Below are 18,965 nucleotides of genomic sequence, written 5' to 3'. Positions count from 1 at the left end.
TCCAGTGTAACTTCCCTCTGTGGACAGGGTCTAAGGACATGAGCCAAACTGGCCCTTCTGCTTATGCGCTGTATCACATACTGCCTAATGACCTGTTTGGCTAGCCCTTGCATTGTTCCTCTAGGTACCCTACCTCCTCCTAGTTAAGAGAACGGGTGCTCTGGGGTCTGGGTATGGCCAGCCCCAGCAAGTGTGGATCTCCGAGGAAATCCTCTGACACGGATAAAATCCGAGAATTAGTCCAATGTGTTGTAGACTTTCCCCAGGCAGCTGTGTGCTTTCTCCCACACCATCCCCAACACATGGTGCACACTCCCTGAACTAATGCGTAAAGCCCTGTCCTCCTTCACAGTCTTCCTCCAAGTCCTACTTCTGCTGGGACACTGCCAGCTATTGACAGTGAGGGGGACGGTCAGTGGGGGGCTGCAAAATATTGAAACCTTCTAATGGATTCACATCCACTGAGTTGTGCCCACTGTTAGTGTCTGAGAAATATGTTCTCATTACTGTCCCCCAGCTCCCAACTGACATGCTCACCCACTGCATCGTCTCTTCATATTGTCAGTTCCTTATGGCAGAGATTGTTGACATGTCTGTACGGTGCCTAATGCCCTGGGGCCCAGATCCTGCCTGGAGCTTTTGGGTGCTCCAGTAATAGGAATAGTTATGCAGGAAAAAAAAACTATGTTAAAAGAACGTTAATGTTCTAAAGTCAAACCCTTGAAAGTTAGGAAATGCCACAGTTAAGGTGGACTGTGCAACCCCGTGTGTATACACTGTGATAACCATGCCTGATGTCATAGAGGGAAATCTGTGTCAGAGCCAGGAATTGAATTTAGTTTGCCAGGATCCCAGTCCAGTGTCTTCCTTTCTCTTTTTGCAGCCTTTTGCCTCATTGAGTCTCCGTCTCATGCACTGAATGTTGTGGGGGTCCTGTAGAACAGCGGTTCTCAAACTGTGGGTTGCCACCCCAAAGTGGGTCTTGACCCTCTTTTAATGGGGTCGCCAGGGCTGGTGTTACGCTTGCTGGGGCCTGGGGCTGAAGCCAAAGTCTGAGCCCTACTGCCCAGGGCTGAAGTTGAAGCCAAAGGGCTTCAGCCCCAGGTGGCAGGGCTCAGGTTACAACCCCCCTGCCCAGGGCTTAAGCCCTTGAGCTTTGCCTGCCGCCTACCCCCCGGGTAGCGGGGCTTGGGCTTGGGCCCTCCTGCCCAGGGTCGTGTAGTAATTTTTTGTTGTCAGAAGGGGGTTGCAGTAAAATGAAATTTGAGAAACACTGCTGTAGAACAAACAGCATATGATCATGTAGCTAGAGTGCATCATGCAATGCTTAGTGTTCCTGTCACCATGCTAAGCCCTATTATGTCATCAGCCAGGATCGCCATGTGATGATGCAAAAGGACTGATTACGTTGCTGCAAGGTGTCCCAAAATAAGAGTCCACCCATTTGAGTGGGGAATAACATTTCCCTGTGATGACTGGCAGCCGGACCTGGCCTTCCCAGCTGAGGGTCCACCAATCACACCTCTCCTGGAGGGAAAGAGCACCACAGGAAACCTTTCGACCCTGTCTTGGGAGTGGTGGGGGGCGGTCTGAAGCCTTGAGAAACTTCTAAAAACCTCTTGTGATATTTACAATTGCTCATCCTGTGATGTACTGCTATGTCAGTGTGGGGGAAGTGGCATCGGGTTAGGGCATGTAGGAGTATTGGCTGCCTGGCAGGATGCAGAGCAGTTAAAACCATGTGTAACAGGGGAGTTTCCCAGATGGGACAGTACACTCCATCTACCCCCGACTCACAACCACATTCCCCTCCACAGACTGTTCATGTATTAGGGTCCCCAATGTCCAGGCTGTGCAGTGCATGCTGGGTAGGCACATTCTGATGCCCTGAGATACCTTTGGTGCTTCGGGAATGTTGATCAGCACTGCATCATGGTTCCCAGCATCAGTGTATCAATGCAGTGGCTGTCCGCTGAAACATAGAGCTGGGAAGGTGGCTGGCCTAGCAGTGTGCACCGCAGCCGTGTCTCAGTCCTGTCTCTCTGCACACTGTGAGGGTCTCCATCTGGGATCGGACTGTTTGCAGCTTTTTTCTAACAGTCGCACTTGTAGCTGCTCCATCCCAATAACTCGCTCTTCTGTTGGGTTTGGACATGTTCTGAACAGCTCCTTGATCCTGAGCACTTGTTAGGGTGCTTCAAGTGGAGCTGATGCAAAATCAGAGCAAGACAGGAATTGGAATCCATGGGGCGGTGGAAGGGTGCGGGAAGCCAACTAAACCTCAGCCAGAGGAATGGCTCTGTTTAGCCACAAACCTCTGAGATAGGCCATGAACTAACCGTAATCTTGCTGTGAATGGGGTTGGGTTGACTTGCCATAAACCATTGGCTACCTATGACCTGCCTCCCTGTGCTGAGGTTAGTGTCAAGCTGAGGGGAGGCCATTCTTCCCCTGAAAAACTAGTCATAATGGCCTGTCCTGTCTTGTCACCTGGAGAATGACAATGACTTATAATCACCTGCAGAAGAGCTCTGTGTAAGCTCAAAAGCTTGTCTCTCTTGCCAAGAGAAGTTGGTCCAATAACAGATATTTTCTCCCCCACCTTCTCTCTTATAATCACACAGCCACTTAGGAATTGAGGAATAGCTGCAGCATGGGACCAAGGGTCCATTGAGTCCAGTATCACTTCGCCTACCACGGAATATCGGACCACTGCTCTCTTTAGGCTGGAATCCCACCTACAGCTTGGGCTGCTATGGGATACTTTTGCATGAAGTTAGAACCCCTGTAATGCACACAATTGCCCAGTCTATGCAATATCATATTGAAGGTTATGGAGAAGATTCTTTTCTGACCCCTTCAAATGTTTGGCATACACCATGGAACATGAGATCTGGTTTCCCTTGGCAACTCGAGCTACAAATGTTGTTATTAGCAGTCCTGAAACCATCCAGCCCTTTCAAACCTCCTGCCAGTGTCTGACCCTGATCTCCACCTGAGGTGACTTGCAGAGGTCAGTTTAGCACTGCCCTTTGGAGCCTGTATCTTTATCAAGGTGTGTCTACTTTAGATAAGCACCTGCCTCTGGCATGCTGGGTATCGTTCTGGCTTAGCTGCAACCTTTGCTGGCTGGGTCCTGCTGCTCTTTTGCTCCTTGGGAGTAGATGTCCCCCATTAATGTTGAGTTCAGTTTAAGAGGAAAAGAGCTGAGAAATAAGGCAGAGTGCCAGGGAGTGAATGTGTGTGTAGGGCAGTGGTCCCCAACCTTTCTGTGGGAATAGCACATTCCTAGTCTCAACAGACTGTGGTGGGCGCCAAACACCCCGCCGCTGAAATGCCGCCAAGAAGCGGCAGTGGATAGAAGTCTTGCCACCAAAATGCTGCCGAGAAACGGCAATGCATTTCGGCGGGCGGTTCTCAGGCAGCCGTGCTCGGCGGCGGCGGTGCGGTGTCCTGCGGGTGCACACAACTGCCCCGGCGGGCGCCATTGCACCCACGGGCACCACGTTGGGGGCCCCTGGTGTAGGGAGACAAGAAAGCAGCAGGTTCTGCATATTGCATTTCAGGAATGTCGTCCCCTCCCTTAAGCTCCTTCTGGCCCATGCTTGGATGTAACCTTCCCAGACACTGCTTCCTGTTCCCACAGGGAGTCAGCTCTGCTTGCACCTGTCTCTGACACTTCTACCCAGAGATCAGGAGAGGAAGGACAGTCTTGTGGTTAAGGCATTATATCAGGCTCTGCCACGGACTCCAGAGTGTGACCCCTCTCTGCACTTCATTTTCCTCATCTGTAAAAGGGGGCTGGTGAGACTCGCATTGACCTGCCAGGCATGGGTATTCTTAATGTAATTGATGTTTGTAAAATGCTTTGAGATCCTTGGAGAGAGGGTGCTTTGGAAAGGCAAAGTATTATAACCTCCAAGGTGACTGCACGCAGTCCTTTTCTTGATCATCTTCAGGAGTTCTCCTCTCCCAGTGTATGTGTGTCGTGGGGAAGAGGACTCCCCTGCGACACAGAGAGAATACTTCTCTCGAATGCACATCCCATGCCATTGCACTGCTGTGTCCGTGTATCCCACTGCTGCAAAGCTGACCTAGCTCACTCGGTAGGGTCACGCGCTCAGTTAGGATTCATTTTCAAGCAGTTTTTAAAACTTCTGATGAGGGGTTTTGCTGGGTGCTTCTGTGAGAACCTGACGGGCACACTTCCACAAGCCCAAGGCCTTGGTCTGCAAAAGTGCTGCCCCTTTGACTGCAAAGGAAAATCCTCTGATTGCTCACATGGAAAGGGAGACCAGCTCCTGACCTGCTATTTGCACATGCCCCCATGGAGATACTTTTGCACGTGTATTACTTGCAAACCAGCCTCAGGCCACTAGCAATTTTTTAGAATTGGTCCCTTAAAAATCTCACCCTGTAATTTCCTTGTTCCAGTCTCCTCCCATGTTTGGGTCATACCCTCCAGAAATAGCAGCCCCACTGCCATGGCAGCAGAGGTAACAGCTTGATCTAGTTCCTCTGGGATAGCACTGCACCCAGGAGGGGAGCACTTGGGCTGCTGGCCTGTGTAAATTTGGACAGGGATGGTTCCAGGGAGCAGTGTCTGTGCTGCTTCTGCCCAGACAACCAGCACTTTTCGCTTCAGGGAGAGGAAGGAGCTGGAAGAGCTCTGCTCATGCACAAGATGGAAAGGATTGGGTTGTATCAGGGAAGAGGAGGGAGGGTAACGAGTCCATTCAGATCAAAGGGACAGACTGCATCCGTCCTGTGCCCTGGGATCTTGTGGATCTTGAGTACTTTGGGCCTTGTGGTTGTTGAGACGTTGCTCTGCAGTGCAGTGTGCTAGTCTCATGGCTTGATCAATGCAACTCAGCTGGCTTGGGTCATTGGCCCATTTCCTCGGTTCCGCTTCTCACTTGGGATCGAGCAAAGTCAAAAGCTTGAAATGAAACTGCCAAATTTGGCTGGTTGGAGGCAGGGCACCTCTCGAACCCTCCTTGTTTAGCTTAAGGGTTCCCACCTGGCCCCCTGAATCAGCCCAGCTTGGCGTGAAATCCACCCAGCTCTGCTCATATCCGTTGATTGCTTGAAGAATTCATGCCTCTGAGCTAGGTGTTGGGGTTGCCGCGTTCCCTGGAGCAGTGGGGTTTGACTGCGTTGTACATTTTGCTGAGTGAGTGGTCTGTGTTTGTTCAGCAGTGTCCATGCTAGAGATGGCACTGTTGCAATGCTGTGGGGGCTCCGTGTCCTGCAGATGAAACACGGCGCAGGTAGCCTCCCCTAAACAAGAGAGGTTTCCCAGAGGATTTCATGCCTTGGATTGTCCTCTGGAGCTAGCTGGTGCAGCTTACCGAGAACAGGGGCCTACAGTCTGAAGGGAGTTCTAATGTTCAACCACACATTTATTTGTGGTGAGGTGTTTTTGGGGATCCCCCTATTTTCCCTCCATCGTCCAGCATGGCTCCCCAACCTGGCCAGCACCCGCTCTTTTTGGTTCCCTCTGGCACGCCTTGTGTTGACAGTGGTGGGCAGAAGAGGCTGCACCTTTCCTAGGGCCTTAACGTACTGCTCCTGCTGGCCTTCCGGCAGAGAGACCCTCCCCATGTGGCTTCTCCATCTCAGCCTGCCCCTCAGGGACTCGGAGTCCCTTCTTCTCCTGTGGGGCCTCCTTCCAGCCTCCCCTTTGCCTCTCTCCCTCTGTGATACAGCGCATTAAGGCTGCTGCCTGAAGCCAGCCTGTAACTCCTGGCTGTGGACTCAGCTCAGCTCACACAAGACAGGCAGAACGAGGGCAGGAATTCTGAGTGAGAAATTAGCACGAGTAATTATTAGTATTGGGTAATTATCAGCATCAGGATGAGGAGAAAGGTTAATAGAGTTTTTTTTGGTAACGGTCTTTTCCCCTGGGTGAAGGAGAGCAGGGTAGGCAGGAAGAAACATGGTTCCTGGGGGGAGGGAGGGGTTTGCTATGATTAACCTGCATCCTCCTCCCCATCCTTCAAATATCCCCCACCCACTGGAGATGGGAGGTGGAAGCAGATTCCTCAGAGCTGCCTGTAGCAAAGTTCAATGGCTGTTGCCTTTTAGAGGGTACATTCTACATGTGACAGCCTGGTTGTACCAGAGTTTCCCCGTCCTACCAGCTGAAGGCTTGGAAAAACCCCCCATAGACTACAAGGTCCCATCGCATCTATTCCCCCCATGAGGCCCAGGGCAGGGCAGGTATCCCCTAGTCTTATTCTCTAGTCTAGTTTTAAATCCCCCCCCCGCAAAGTGTTGGTTCTCCTGCCCCTTCCCTGCAAGGAAACTTTCCCAGTCTAGCCCATCTCACTGTGGGAGAGGTTTTCCCTTTCCACTTTCTGTCCTTCTCCCAGCCTGTTTCTGAATTAAAAATAAAAGTGAAGGGGCTAGACTGTAATCCTGTTGGGCATGATGCCTTCCCCGGGGGTGGGGGTGGTGAGGGTTTGGGGAGCTAGGGTGGGTGAGGTGCACCGTAGAAAGCCTTCCCCAGAGGTGGGGATGGCGAGGTGCATTGTTGAAAGGTTCCCCCACTCCTGGAACGTTGCTCTCCCCAAGCCTTTCACTCCCTTTAATTTACCTACTATGAACTGTAAGTGATACTTCGGACCCTTAAAAGTCCTCCCCTCTTCCCCCCCCCCCACCTTAGGGCCCTTTGACAACCCAGTAATAGTTTAATCCCCCCTTCCCACTGCCTCTCAACCTTCAATTCTGTGCTCCCAGACCCCTAAGCTGCTGGGTGTTGCCTTTGACACTGCCCGTCTGCTGCCTCGGGCCTCTCCTTTCACAAGAGAAGAGATGCCCATCTGCAAGAGAGTTGTGTGTCTCTGCCTGCCTGCCTTGGTGAGGGTCATGTACTCCCTTCCAGTGTGTGTCGCGCTATTAGGGGCTCAGCTCCATCCCTCTTTGGCCTGGAGCAATTATTCTGAAGCTTTTCCTGAAGCCTTGCATTAGCTCGAAGTGCTTAACGTCGGTTATTTTTAATGTCTCTTTCTATTTCCCAGCACTGCACACTGCAATAGTGTAATGGGGAAATTACCCCGCTAGTTAAAAATTACTGACGGAGTGACAGCCACCCATAGATCTATTTTAAAACCAGGGTAAAACTATATTGATTTCTTGGCGCTGTGACTGTGGCCTGTAAAAGGGTTGGAAAGGAAGGTGCATTTGTGACATTGCCACAGCCCGTGGGAGAGCCCGTGCCAGATTGCAGGGGAAAGTGAAGGAGGTGCCCATGGCTTTGATGCTGTGTGTGTGGGCATGGGCAGGACACAATCAGCCCCAGCTCTCTATTCAGGGCACCCTGCCTGTTAGGAGCCCGAACGCTGTGTGCCTCAGGAGTTAGGGGAGCTGGGACTTGCGCTCAGCCCCTATTGGTGCGGGTTGTTGTTTGTATTGTGGTAGTGCCTAGGAGCCCCGGTCGTAAACCAGTACCCTGTTGTGCTAGGTGCTGTACACACACACAGCCTCTGCCCCTGGACAGTGTGGGTTGTACTCCCTTCAGGTCAAGGTGGGGAAGCTTTTGGCCAGGCTTTTGCCATTAGGCACAGACAGCGCTTACCCCTTGTGAAGCACTTTTCATTAGAGCACCATCAGGCAGTGCCTGCTAAAATAGGGCAGGAGCATTATACCTTTTGCAGAGACACGGGGAGGTGACTTGCAAAGGGTCATGTCTGGAGCTGGGGCTGGAGCCAGGAATAGAGCTCAGGTGCCCTGACTCCTGGCGTGCTGCTCTGTTCCCCGCGCAGCACTGTTGGGTGCTCTAGTGCTGGGTGCACCCTGGAAGCTTTGCTCTTGTTTGGGTTCTGAGGGAGGATCAAACCTGAGGTCCCAAATCTGAGCAGAGGGGTACCCAGAAAGGTGCAGAGGGGGAAGGGAACAGAGGCATCATTAATGGGAAGGGGGGCAGTCCTTTGAGGGGCATAAAATGGAGTGTTAGTAATGGGGAGGGGACTGGTGCCTTTGTCAGCAAGGGGAAGGGGAGCGGAAGCCCAGCTGTGGCAGGGAAGGGAGTGGAGGCCTAGTTGGGGGTGGGCTGGGGAGCACTGGTGACGGGGTGGGGAGTAAGGTAAGGGAGGGGAGCAGGGCCCATGCCGACCACACAGCAGGGAACATTGGTAATGGGGTGGGGAGTGCCGATAAGGGGAGGGGAGCAGGGCCCATACCGATGGCACTGCGGGAAGCACTGGTAACAGGATGGGGAGTGCCAGTAAAGGGGAGGGGAGTGCAGCGCTTGCAGGAGAAATCAGTGGCTACAGGCACACACTTCAGCTCCTGCCTGCGGCTCCCCAAGCAGCTGTCAGCTCCTCCCTGCAGAGTTACACTCTGTCCATCGGCCCCAGTGCCCCGCACCCTGCGAGGGGGCAGCCCGTCTCCCCACCACGTGGAGCCCTCCTCTCTCTCTAGTAGCTCAGGGGTGCCTCTCTTAATTAAATACATTTGTTTTGTAAAACTGACTAAAAATAATCCGGGGCTGGTGCATGCGGGATGCTGGTGGTGAATCAAAGGCGCCGCTCTAATTAAACAGGGCCTCGTTTGTTTGTGAGCCGCATACATTTCCATGCTAATGAACCGCACACTGGGATCCTGCCTTTCCAGCCCCGTATCCTCTGCCTGATTGGGAACTATGCAAATGCTGGAGTCTGTTTATTGCAGCGGGGACTGCAAAGCTTTCAGCAGGCTTTGGGGTGCTGGGAAGGGCAGGAGGGGGTTACTCTGCAGGGGTTGGAGAAGCTAATTTTTGTTGTCCCTTTGCTTTTAGCAGCCAGTGCATTGGATGTTTTGGGGCAGGGTTTGTGCTGTGAAGGCTCCGAGATCTCTTGCCTGGCACTCCCCATTTGTCCCGGTGGGAGCATGGCTCTGGTTACTAGCCAGTGTTCTGTTTCCCATTTGGTAGTGGTGAACAAGCCTGTCTCTCTGCCTGCACCCCAAGAGACTCACTGGTGCGAGGAACATGCCCACAAAGGCTCTGGCCTGTCCCGAGGCTGCTTTTATCATCTGAATGCCAGATCCATGCAGAATGGCAATGTCCCACTCCCAGGGGCCAAGGGCTAAGAGTGAGTGAGTGACAGGGTTACGTGCGCCGGCTTTGTTAGCAGGGGCAGGAGGCTCTGGAGGACGCCCCTTTCTCTGGGTGTCTGGATTCCTCCTGGGAATGGGTGTGGGGCATCCTGCTCCAGTTCTGAGATGCCTTCTCCGTGGAGGCTGCTGAAGGCCAGGGGCTGCTGGATTCTGCTAGGTTCCCAGGCTACCCCATTAGCTGAAAGTGGAAGTGGCAAATATCCCCAGTGGCTGGAGACAGGACAGTATATGGGGAGGGCTCTAAGTTACTGCAGAGAATTCTTTCCCACGTGTCTGGCTGGTGGGTCTTGCCTACATGCTCATGGTCTACTGATCACCATATTTGGGGTTGGGAAGGAATACATTCCCTCCTCTCCCCCCCCCCCCCCAGTCAGATTGGCAGAGACCTTGTGTGTGTGTATGTTGCTGGGGGGGGGGTCGCCTTCCTCTGAAGTATGGGAAAGGGGCACTTACTGGTCTGAACTAGAGTAAATGGTGGGGTCTCAGTAACTTGCAGTCTTTAAATCATGATTTGAGGATGGCAGTAACTCAGCCAGAGGTTCAGGGTCTATGACAAGAGTGGGTGGGTGAGGTTCTGTGGTCTGCAATGTGCAGGAGGTCAGACTAGATCATCACAGTGGTCCCTTCTGCCCTTAAAGTCTGTGAGTGTAAGTGTTCGTTGCAAGCAGGGAGGGGCAATTGGGTTCAGAGAACTAGCCCTGCTGAATTTAACCCCCACCTTGTGGGTGGCTGTCCCAGTAGTGCTCCTAATGTGGTTATTGCCAGTACAGTGAGAAAGCAAGGCATTTAGGAAGAGTTTTAATGTAAAAGGGAGCCATAAAGGGATTAAAACATTTGCTGTGACCCTGCCACAGCTCAGGGAACAGAGCTGCTTTCTGAACCTCTGCTGACCCTGTCTTCTCTCTGTTGTACAGTGGGATCCCTAGACCTTCCTAGGCCCAACCCAGAATTATGCCTTGAAGCCTTGAGACCTTCCTTGAATCTCAAGAGAGACTGGCCTATGGAGGTGGTAGCCCTTTCTGGGTATTACTGTGTCAAATCCCCCTGCCCCTTGTCAGACATGGCTCAGTTCTGGGCTCTTCTGTACAAGGGGCACCACATCCCAGAGCAAGGGGGCACAAAGCCCTTTCTTCACAGCTCTGGGGACACTGACCTGGGAATTCTGGCCTCCTCCACGCTCAAAAGATATTGACAGACTGGAGAGAGCTCAGAGGAAAGCAGCAAAAATAACCAGGTGGCTGCAGGGCTTGGCTTCTGGGGAAGGATGAACAGAGCGAAGAAGTCTGCATAGTCTGGCTGAATGGCGATGAATGGGAAGGCAGTTTCTGCCTGTGCCTCTCTGAGAGGGTAAATGCCAGAAGGGATTGGCTGCCTGAGACTGAGCCAGTGGGGTGGAATGAGGAGCAGTGGGATGAAAGTGAGCAAAGGGAAGTGTGGGATGAGTAAATGGCAGGATTTCCTGATACTGTCCCCAGGGCGACAGCCCCGTTGCTAGGGATGTTGACAACTGAACTCTGGGACTGGAGAACAGACTGAGGGCACAGTCTTGCCCTGGGTGGGCCTACCCCCAGTGCCCCGCTCTGCTTGTGTGCAGATTGTGTAGGAGAAAGGAGGGGCCCTGAGAAAGTGGTGCATTACATCTGCCAGATGGCAGAGAGGGTCTGGAGAGCTTTCCTGAGCCTGGGCTGCTGCTCCGGTGCTTCCCTGAGGCAGCCAAAGCCCCTCCAAGGCCTGGAGCCTGAGGGTCTTTCTCACCGGATTGATTTCTGCCGCTGTCTGATTTTCATGAAGTCAGCAATGGCCCTTGTCACGGCTTGTGGTCCTGGCTGGAAATCGCGCAGGGTGGAGACTTGTGGAAGGTGACAAGGTGGAGTGTTGGGGGAAGGGGAGATTGAGGCCTCCTGACTCGGGTCCATGCGTTATTGAAACCCCTCTGTGCATGCCTCATTGCTGTGACTGCAGCGTTTCCCCTCCCTGAGCCACTACAGAGTGACCCTGCATGGGAGACCGTGCTAATCCTCTCCCGTCTCCTCCGCAGATCCTGGTGGACTTGGCCAGTCCCAGCGGGCGCCTGGCACTGCAGTATGAGAACGTCGTGGCCCACGAGGGCAGCTCCATCCTGCGAGACCTGGTGCTCAGCCCTGACCGCCAGCACATCTACGCCATGACTGAGAAACAGGTAACTGCCCAGGAGGGAGAGGCAGGGCTTGCTCTGCTTCATCAGCAAGATCAGTGTGAAGTTGGCAGCTGAAGGGACCAGCCTGTGCTGCACTCGGCAGCAGCCATCTCACCCCGATCCTACAAGAGGGAGGGTCCCAGCCTGCTCCCATCACCGCAGTGCCCAGGCACCGAACACAGGAGTAAGCAGCATGATAGGGACAGAAGCTGCATTGCTCCTGCTGCCCCGGTCACAGAGTGCCAGCACTGTCCCTCGTGTCTCCCTGGAGCCTCTGACAGAGGCCTGAGACCCCCTCTGCATGGCCCTGCAGTCTGACTGCACAAGGTCTAGTCACTCACGCTGGGCTTTGCAGAGGAGCCTGGCGGGAGGTGCAGTGGGCACTGAGTACCCAATTCTCTTTCACTCCTTTGGAAATCCCCACCTGAACGCTGACTAAAGGCTTCCTTTGAGGGTCATTCTGCTCCTTGGTCCATCATAAGGGGGTGTGGAGCTATGTGTGATCTTCCCTCTGCCTAGCTTCTGCTATGCCCTGGGGCTCAGTGAGCCACCTCAGTAGCTCCCCCTAGCCAGTGCACCAGCCAGTGGAATGGGATGGGTTCTGGCTCTTCTTCACTGGTATTGCTGCAGGGTCGGCCCCACTGGGCAGCAGGCAGTTATCTCTTATGGTCTGCTGGAAGACATAGGGACGGACAGTCCATCTGAGCTGACCAAATATAGCTCCCTTAGCCTGCTTCTTTACAGCACATGTTCAACACGGCACGGTTTGCTATGAGAACTTGGCAATGCTGTGTATAGTCATGAGTGTTTGTATTCACCGGTATGCCTACACATGGGAGGGCACATACCTGTGCGTGTGTGTGGGCAGGCGTGTATCTATGTTTGCATGCTTCCAGCTCTCTGGACCATTGCTGTGACCCTGTGAGGTGGCGATATTGCCTTCTGGCTGTCTCAAGCTGTGCTAAGAGAGGATTGCCACAGGTGGCCTGTGTGAAATGAGTCTGCCCATTCTCAGTGCCGCGCCAGGAGCCTGTGGTGCAGTATCACTGACTGGTCTCGCTTTCGACAGTCATAGCGGAGGCTGAGACTGGAGAACACGTTGGCGACGGGGCTCCCCTGTAGGCCTGAGTGGGGGGGTGCCTTCCAGGGAAGAGCAGACGCTCTGCTGGGGAAGCTTGGGCTGCTGCTGCCCGTGCTGGGATGGAGGAATCCAGTCTCCAGGGCTCTTGGTTCATCAGGACACTCCCATGGAGAATTGGGGGACGTGTAGGGCAGGGGCGGCCCTGTTCCCCCCAGCAGCCGCTCGCTCCCACATTCCTGTCACCTTTCCCTCCCCTGGGCTCCCTTTCCCATAGAGCTCTTCCGGGTCACTGCCTCCCAGAGGAAGTCTCTCTGGGGCTGCTGTCTTTGCATTGTCATCTGTCCCTGCAGGGGCTGCTGTGTCCCATCTAGGCCTGCCAGTGACCCGCTGAGTGTCTCGCTCTCCCCTCCTGCCCTCTGGGAACAGACATCCCCCACTGGGCTCAGTCCCACTGGAAGGTCACTTGTGCGCTCCTGCCTAGTTGCCGTGAAGGACGAAAGGGGGGCTGCAGCTGCTCACCAGGCTGTTCCCCTCCCCCCCCCCCCCACGCCTACCTGCCCTGCTCCCCTGAGCTTTGGCTGGCCTGAATGTCCCTTTCAGTTCCCTGGTCCTGTCATCCCCCATCTTTGGAGCTGTCTGCAGGGTGCCTGGGTAATACTGAGGCCCCAGTGCAGAGAGCTCAGTGCCTTCCCCGTAAGTGCTGCTCCAGCAGGCTCCTAGCAGGGGGATCCTATGGCATGGGCAATCCTTTGCCCCAGATGTTAATGATTATTGGCAGCCCCCTGGAGTTCCCCCTCCCTTTGGGGATATGGGCTTCTCTGACCCTTTCACTCAGTCTCCTGCTAAACACCTGAGCAAAGCTGACTTCCCTGCTGGGAGGGCTGGAGGAGAGGGGCAGGGAGGAAGTCTGACAGTGGGAAAGCGCTCTCCATTCACCTCCCCCATGTGCCTGATGCCTTCGGCAGGGGAACAGATGGGCAGCATCGAAGCCACTAGCTCTGACTGACTCCTTCTTGTTATGGGTGCGGAGGTTCCTGAACCGTTGGCCCGGGCGGGTGGTGAGAACACAAGGCCGCCTCCCGTCTCCGTGGCCACGGCTGCTAGGCGGGCCGGATCCAGCGCAGGCAGTGTTTGAAGTAGGGTGTGTGAGGTACGTAGGAGGATGGCCCTGGGCTGTCGTTTCTGCAGAGCGAGGTGGAGTCCTGCGGTGAGATGAATTAACCATTTGGGGAGCTGCTCACAGGCAAGTGGAGCTCTGGGCAGTTGGGTCCTCCCTGCCCTCTTCACCCCCCACTCTGCGAACAGCAGGGGGATTTTAGACACAGATCTCACCCTGCTCGCTTCTTCCCACCAGAGGCGGGATGTAGGTGGCCCCATGGTTATTGCGCTGGGCCGCGAGACTTGGGATCCAGTGGTCCTAAGACGAGATGAAGGAGGGGGCAGTTACAGGGCGGATGCAGTGTGGTTAGGCACTTTGCCTTCTCCCAGGCTCTGTGCTCTAGTCATGTCCTCTCTTCTGAACCCTCCCACATCCCTGCCGCTCTGGCTATGCACCTCGCTCCTGACCCCCAGCTGCTGTTCCAGTCCTGCCTGTCACTGTTATATTTGGTCCTTAGTCTGTACAGCGTGCTGCCCCAGTATAGCGCCCTTTCTAGTGTGGACGGGGCCTTTGAGTAGACGCTGGCTCATGCTGGGCCATCCTCTTGCTTTGAGACCTTAATGGGGAGACTGAGCACTGGTGGTTTTCTGTCTTCTGATCAGGGTGTGCGACCCAAGCCGTCAAGAAGCCTGCATGTGGTTGGGTAGCAGGGCCGCTATCATGTGTTCGAAGTGAGGCTTGTAGTTTCTTCAGAGAATGACCTGGAGGGATCCCAGTTTTGCAAACTCTTATGGGTTTAGCAGGGGAGGGAGGCCTGCTGGCCCAGTGGTTCTTACCCATGGGTCTGTGTCCACACTGTGAATGTGGGCTGCGATTTAGCTATGCTTAGCTACTGCTAGGCTGCCCCGTGCCCCATTCTGGGTGGGGATTCCCCGTTCGGATGGTCAGGTCTGTTTCCCAACCTCAGCTCCCAGGAGGGCTGCAGGGTGATCTTCTCTTCTTAGCATATGTGCAATGTGCCTCAGGTGGCAATGGACCAGGATTCATCACCGAATTTGGTCCACTGGTTGGATCGTTAGCTTCCCCAGGCCGGGCTGGGTACTGATGGGGAGTGCAACATGAACGCTGATCCATGCACTGTCCCAATGCTGCAATGGCACTGTGCAAACCTTGCTATGTCGTACAGTGTCCTGCAGTGCAAGGCTGATGCAGTGGTGTGTCAGGGGAGGGCCTGGCACTGGGTGAGAAGGAGAGCTAGCTCAGCTTCTGCCTGCCAGCTCTACCATAGCATTTCAACAATAACACCATCTTCCCCTTGAAGGAATGCAATGGCCAAAAGGGTGCACCTGGGTGGGGCTGGGTGGGTCCGCACGGCAGTCTGGGCTGCATGCTGGTTGGCTGCCCCACTGGGTCATGGCTCAGGGGATACTAACCACCCCATCCTCCTCCACAGGCAGGCTTGCTGGAGATGGAGTGTTCTTGCCCTGGGAGGGCTTGTGTGGGGTCTGTGCCTATGTTTCCGAAACAGCCGGGTCTGGTGCCCCATGACAGGACCAGGGCTGTCCCTTGGCGAACTGTGAGCACTCTTCCCCCTTGCAGTGTGCTTACCCATGCTGTGCCTCGCTCAGAGTGCAGCTGGAGCGGGGACACGGGATGAACCAAGGGGCAATAGGCCTTTTGCCCCCCTGAGATGGACTCCTGCCGGAGCTGTGTTGTGGCCCAGCCTCCCCGATGTGGCTGAGTGGGCAGCGTGGGTGAGCTGTGGGCAGGTGTGTCTCAGTCTCCCAGTCTGTGCGCGTGGCTGGAACCACAGCTGAACTAGAATCATGATACATATCCGAGCCATTGTCCCAGGTGGGGGATGTGAAAACGGGGCCTTTGATTGCTCCAGACACCCCATGGGGACGGAGCACCCTATTTCCTCCTCCTGCCAGGCCCTGTTTCCGGTTTACAATCTGCCAGAGGCTCTGAGGAGACTTGGGGCTCTCTGAGTGACTTGCTGACTGGGAGGCTGTCAGCCGAATCCCCCAATCCCGGAGTCTCAAAGGGCCTGGGATGTGGCTCAGCGGTGAGCCTCTCAGCACCGAGCCCCTTACTATTCCCAGCTCTTCCATTTCCTCCTCTCCCTCTCGGCTGCTAATGGCAGCAGGACTGAAAATGGGCTGTAACTCTTCCTTAGCAGAGCAGCCTCTCCCCTTGGCCCTGCGTTCAGCTGGATCTGGCCAGGAGTTCCCAGGTCTGGGCTATCCCCTCCTGACAGACAGGTGTTGGGGCAGCTGGGAAAGGTTGGGGCAGTGCTGAAGTGACAGCGGGAGATGGTCTTCAGCTCCAAGGCAGAAGCTGAAAGAGAGACCATGTTCCTGAGTCTGCAGCCCAAGTGTGGAGATTTCACTCCCTCCGTAAGTCACTGTTTCCCCCCAGTTTTGCACTCCCAGCCCCATGCTAGATGCCCTAAGCTGTGGCCAGCTGGGGAGAGAGGAGTGATGACCAGAAGGGATGGTCTGATGCAGAATTGTTGGTGGAATTGTCTGGGCTGGGTTATGCAGGAGGTCTGATTGGATTGTCAGGCCACAAGAGAGCGTTAGGACCATCTATGGATGCTTCAGAGCACTTTGAACCACAGAGGATTCCCTGTTCCCCAGGGGGTCGAAGGGCTTGAAGTTGTGTATGTGGGGATCCTGTGGGGATCCCATGGGGAAAGGCTGTAGACTCTGGGGATGGGGGGAGGTGAGAGGACCCTAAAGGAAAGGGGGGGGGGGGAATCTGAGAAGCTGTTCCTGGCTGCCTCCCTGTCATTGCCCTGTTGCAGTTCTAAGGCCTGCCTAACACAGCCTACCCTTGGTGGAATATTTGGGGGGCAGCTAGGCAGACGAGGGCTTTGCTCAGTGAACCCCAAGAGGGGGGGATTTATTGCTGAGCTGCAGTGTTTTTCACAGCGAGGGTAGCAGGACATTAACCCAATTGTGTTGGGTCCTTACAAACAGGTTGGAAGTGGGTATTAATGACATTTGCTGTTGCAGCTTCTGTCTCTTTGCTGACAAAGCAAAGAACTCTCTTGCCTTCTGAAACCTCCTCCCACTCCTGTCTTCTCCTTTCCTAAATAAAAAGAGCTCTCTTCCATCGCAGCCTGGTGTTATCAGGGTGTTGCTGGAAAGTAATTAAATGAACAGTTGTAACAGAGCTCGGAGGGCCAGAGGAATGAGGGGATTTTAATCAAATCTGGAGGAGCAATTAATAAAGAGCTTGTAACCCTTTAAGGTCAGCTCCTCCTGTCATATATCGGAGATGCAGGGGTCTGGCTAGCATCTGAAATGGGCATAGGGGGCTGTAAAATGCTAGCCCGTTTTCCTAAACTCTGGAGAGTCCAGTTGTTCATTGTGCTCTACAGAGGTTGGCTAGATGGCCAGGATCCCCAGCCATTCGCCTTTCTCTATGCCACACCTGCCTTTGATTCCAGTACCTGAGTCATCTTGCCAATGAGCTTGATGGGGTCTCAGTGTGGTCCCCGCTTGTGTATCACAATCTAGGCATGACCTCCATTATAATCTGGAAATAGTTGTTAGCCTCATTCAGGGTCCTCTTCTGTGGGGAGAATCCTCTTCTGTGGGGAGAGAGGGAGCTGCAGTTCAGGGTTGAGGGGCATCTATGGAGGGTGGAGGCCCATGACTAGAATAGCAGTGGTGGGCTGCTGGTCAGGATTGAGGGGTGTCTGTAGAGTTGTGTAGGAGCTCAGGGTTAGAGTAGCAGGAGGAGCTGTGGGTCAGAGTGGAGGGGGATTGGCAAAGCTGTAGGAGGAAGGCAGGGCTGGGATAGTGGGGTGATGGGGGACTGAAGGTCAGGGTTGAGGGGCATAAGTCTTTGAAAGGAGTTTGAGAAATGTTGGGCACAGCCCTGCATCCCTTGCCATGAAAGCCAGAGAGCACTAGAGAGGCTGTGTCTCTGCTGGGTACACTGGATCTCTTAGGTCCCTCGTGAGCTGTTTTTCTCTCTCAAGGTTCAATAATTCTTGATGGAAATAATGTAGCTTTTCTTAGCGCCTTTGCCTCTGGGTTGAAATGAACTCAGTGTTCCATTGGCTGCTCAGAACAGATACAGAGCAGCCTCGCCTGCCCTCCCTCTCACCATTGAGCTTTCTAAGGAGCTAAGGTTGTGTGGGGCCCACTGGGGCAAGCAGAGGTGTCCTCACATGGTCCAGGAGCTTCCAGTCTCTCTTCCCCTTCTTAGCTACCAGCAGGGGAGCTCAGACTGTTACCCACAGGAGACTGTAGGTATGGAAGGTTGTAGGGCTCTTTCCAACCATGCCAGGTGACCTCCAGGTCATTGAGGACCAGGTTAGGGGTGAATGTCCTACCGACCCTGCTCCTTTTAAAATCTCCCCTCTTCACTGCAGCTGCAGGGTTGGCATCTGGCCGTTGTCCATCAGGGCTGTTAGCCTGTCACAGCTGTAACTTATGGAATGCTGCTGCTCTTTGGAACATCACTGGTGGCCACAGCAAGGAAGGCCATGGCTACGCTACGAGCGCTGTACAGATATAGGGATACTGATGTACCATACCGGCAAAGCGCTGCTCGTATAGCCGGAGCTAGACCAGCAAAGTTGCATTTTGTACCAGTATAGCGAAAGTCCCACGCATGAGCAAAATGAGCTGTATGGGTGAAAGTGCAGCTTGGCTGTATAACTGCGTCTACACTAGGGCCTCTGCCCGTCAGGGGTCCCACCTCTTCACACCCCTGGCTGACTGAGTTATGCCAGCAGAAGTCTGTAGTGGAGACAATGTTCCCTCTAATTTTTGACAGGCTGTGTGCACAAAAAACTTTCTTCCGTGCAAATTTTTGTGCGTGTGGTGTTTCGCCGGGTGCGCGGGGTTTAGGATCTGTGTGCGCGTGCACACACGCACAGCTTAGAGGGAACAGTGAGTGGAGACCTGGTCTAACTGTTGTCCCAACTGCAGGATTTTGCCCTGGAGTGATGGGGAGGGAGAAAGGTCCTGGGGAGGTTGTGGAATCCCCGTCATTGCAGGTTTTTGAGAACAGGTTGGACAAACACCTGTCAGGGATTATCTAGATTTGCTTGGTCCTGTCTCAGTGCAGGGGGCTGGACTTGATGACTTCTTGAGCTTGCTTCCAGCCCTACATTTCTATGATTCGATAATAAGGAGAGCGAAAGACAGGGACATCTGGCTTGGGAAGGAGCCAGGTCTGCAGCTCCTTGAAGCAGGGGGCAGCACTGGAGTTTTCCCAGGATTGGGCATTTGCGGTTCATGCGCACTAGTGCTTGGGATACAACCCTGATGCCCCCCATTGGTGTTTGTGGTCATGCTTATATGGGCTTCTTGAGGGACAAGAAGGGAGCTATTTATAGAGTGAAATAACCTGCCGTCTAGTGGGCTCATGAGACTCCTATTCCTGGAGACCAGATTTCACCTTATTGACCCTTGAAGTCAATGCTCCCTGGGGGCATTAAGCACAAATAAATGCTCACCCAGGTCCTGCTGCTCTCTGCCTGAGAC

At 54.1% G+C, this 18,965-nt stretch overlaps 1 protein-coding gene across 5 annotated transcripts in view; it reads left to right on the top strand.

The window, feature by feature from the left end:
- The window catches only part of PLXNA1 (plexin A1), a 276,107-nt gene that overhangs the window by 118,667 nt on the left and 138,475 nt on the right, over positions 1–18,965 (top strand). For all 5 annotated transcript variants that reach the window (XM_043551982.1, XM_007059969.4, XM_043551981.1 and 2 more), the window contains exon 4: positions 11,138–11,278. In XM_043551982.1, the coding sequence (XP_043407917.1) occupies positions 11,138–11,278 (141 nt within the window). The remainder of the gene's footprint in view (positions 1–11,137; positions 11,279–18,965) is intronic.

The sequence above is a fragment of the Chelonia mydas genome, chromosome 7 (genome assembly GCF_015237465.2).
Source record: "Chelonia mydas isolate rCheMyd1 chromosome 7, rCheMyd1.pri.v2, whole genome shotgun sequence".
NCBI classification, from domain to species: domain Eukaryota; kingdom Metazoa; phylum Chordata; order Testudines; family Cheloniidae; genus Chelonia; species Chelonia mydas.
This window is presented reverse-complemented; position numbering and strand designations above follow the sequence as displayed.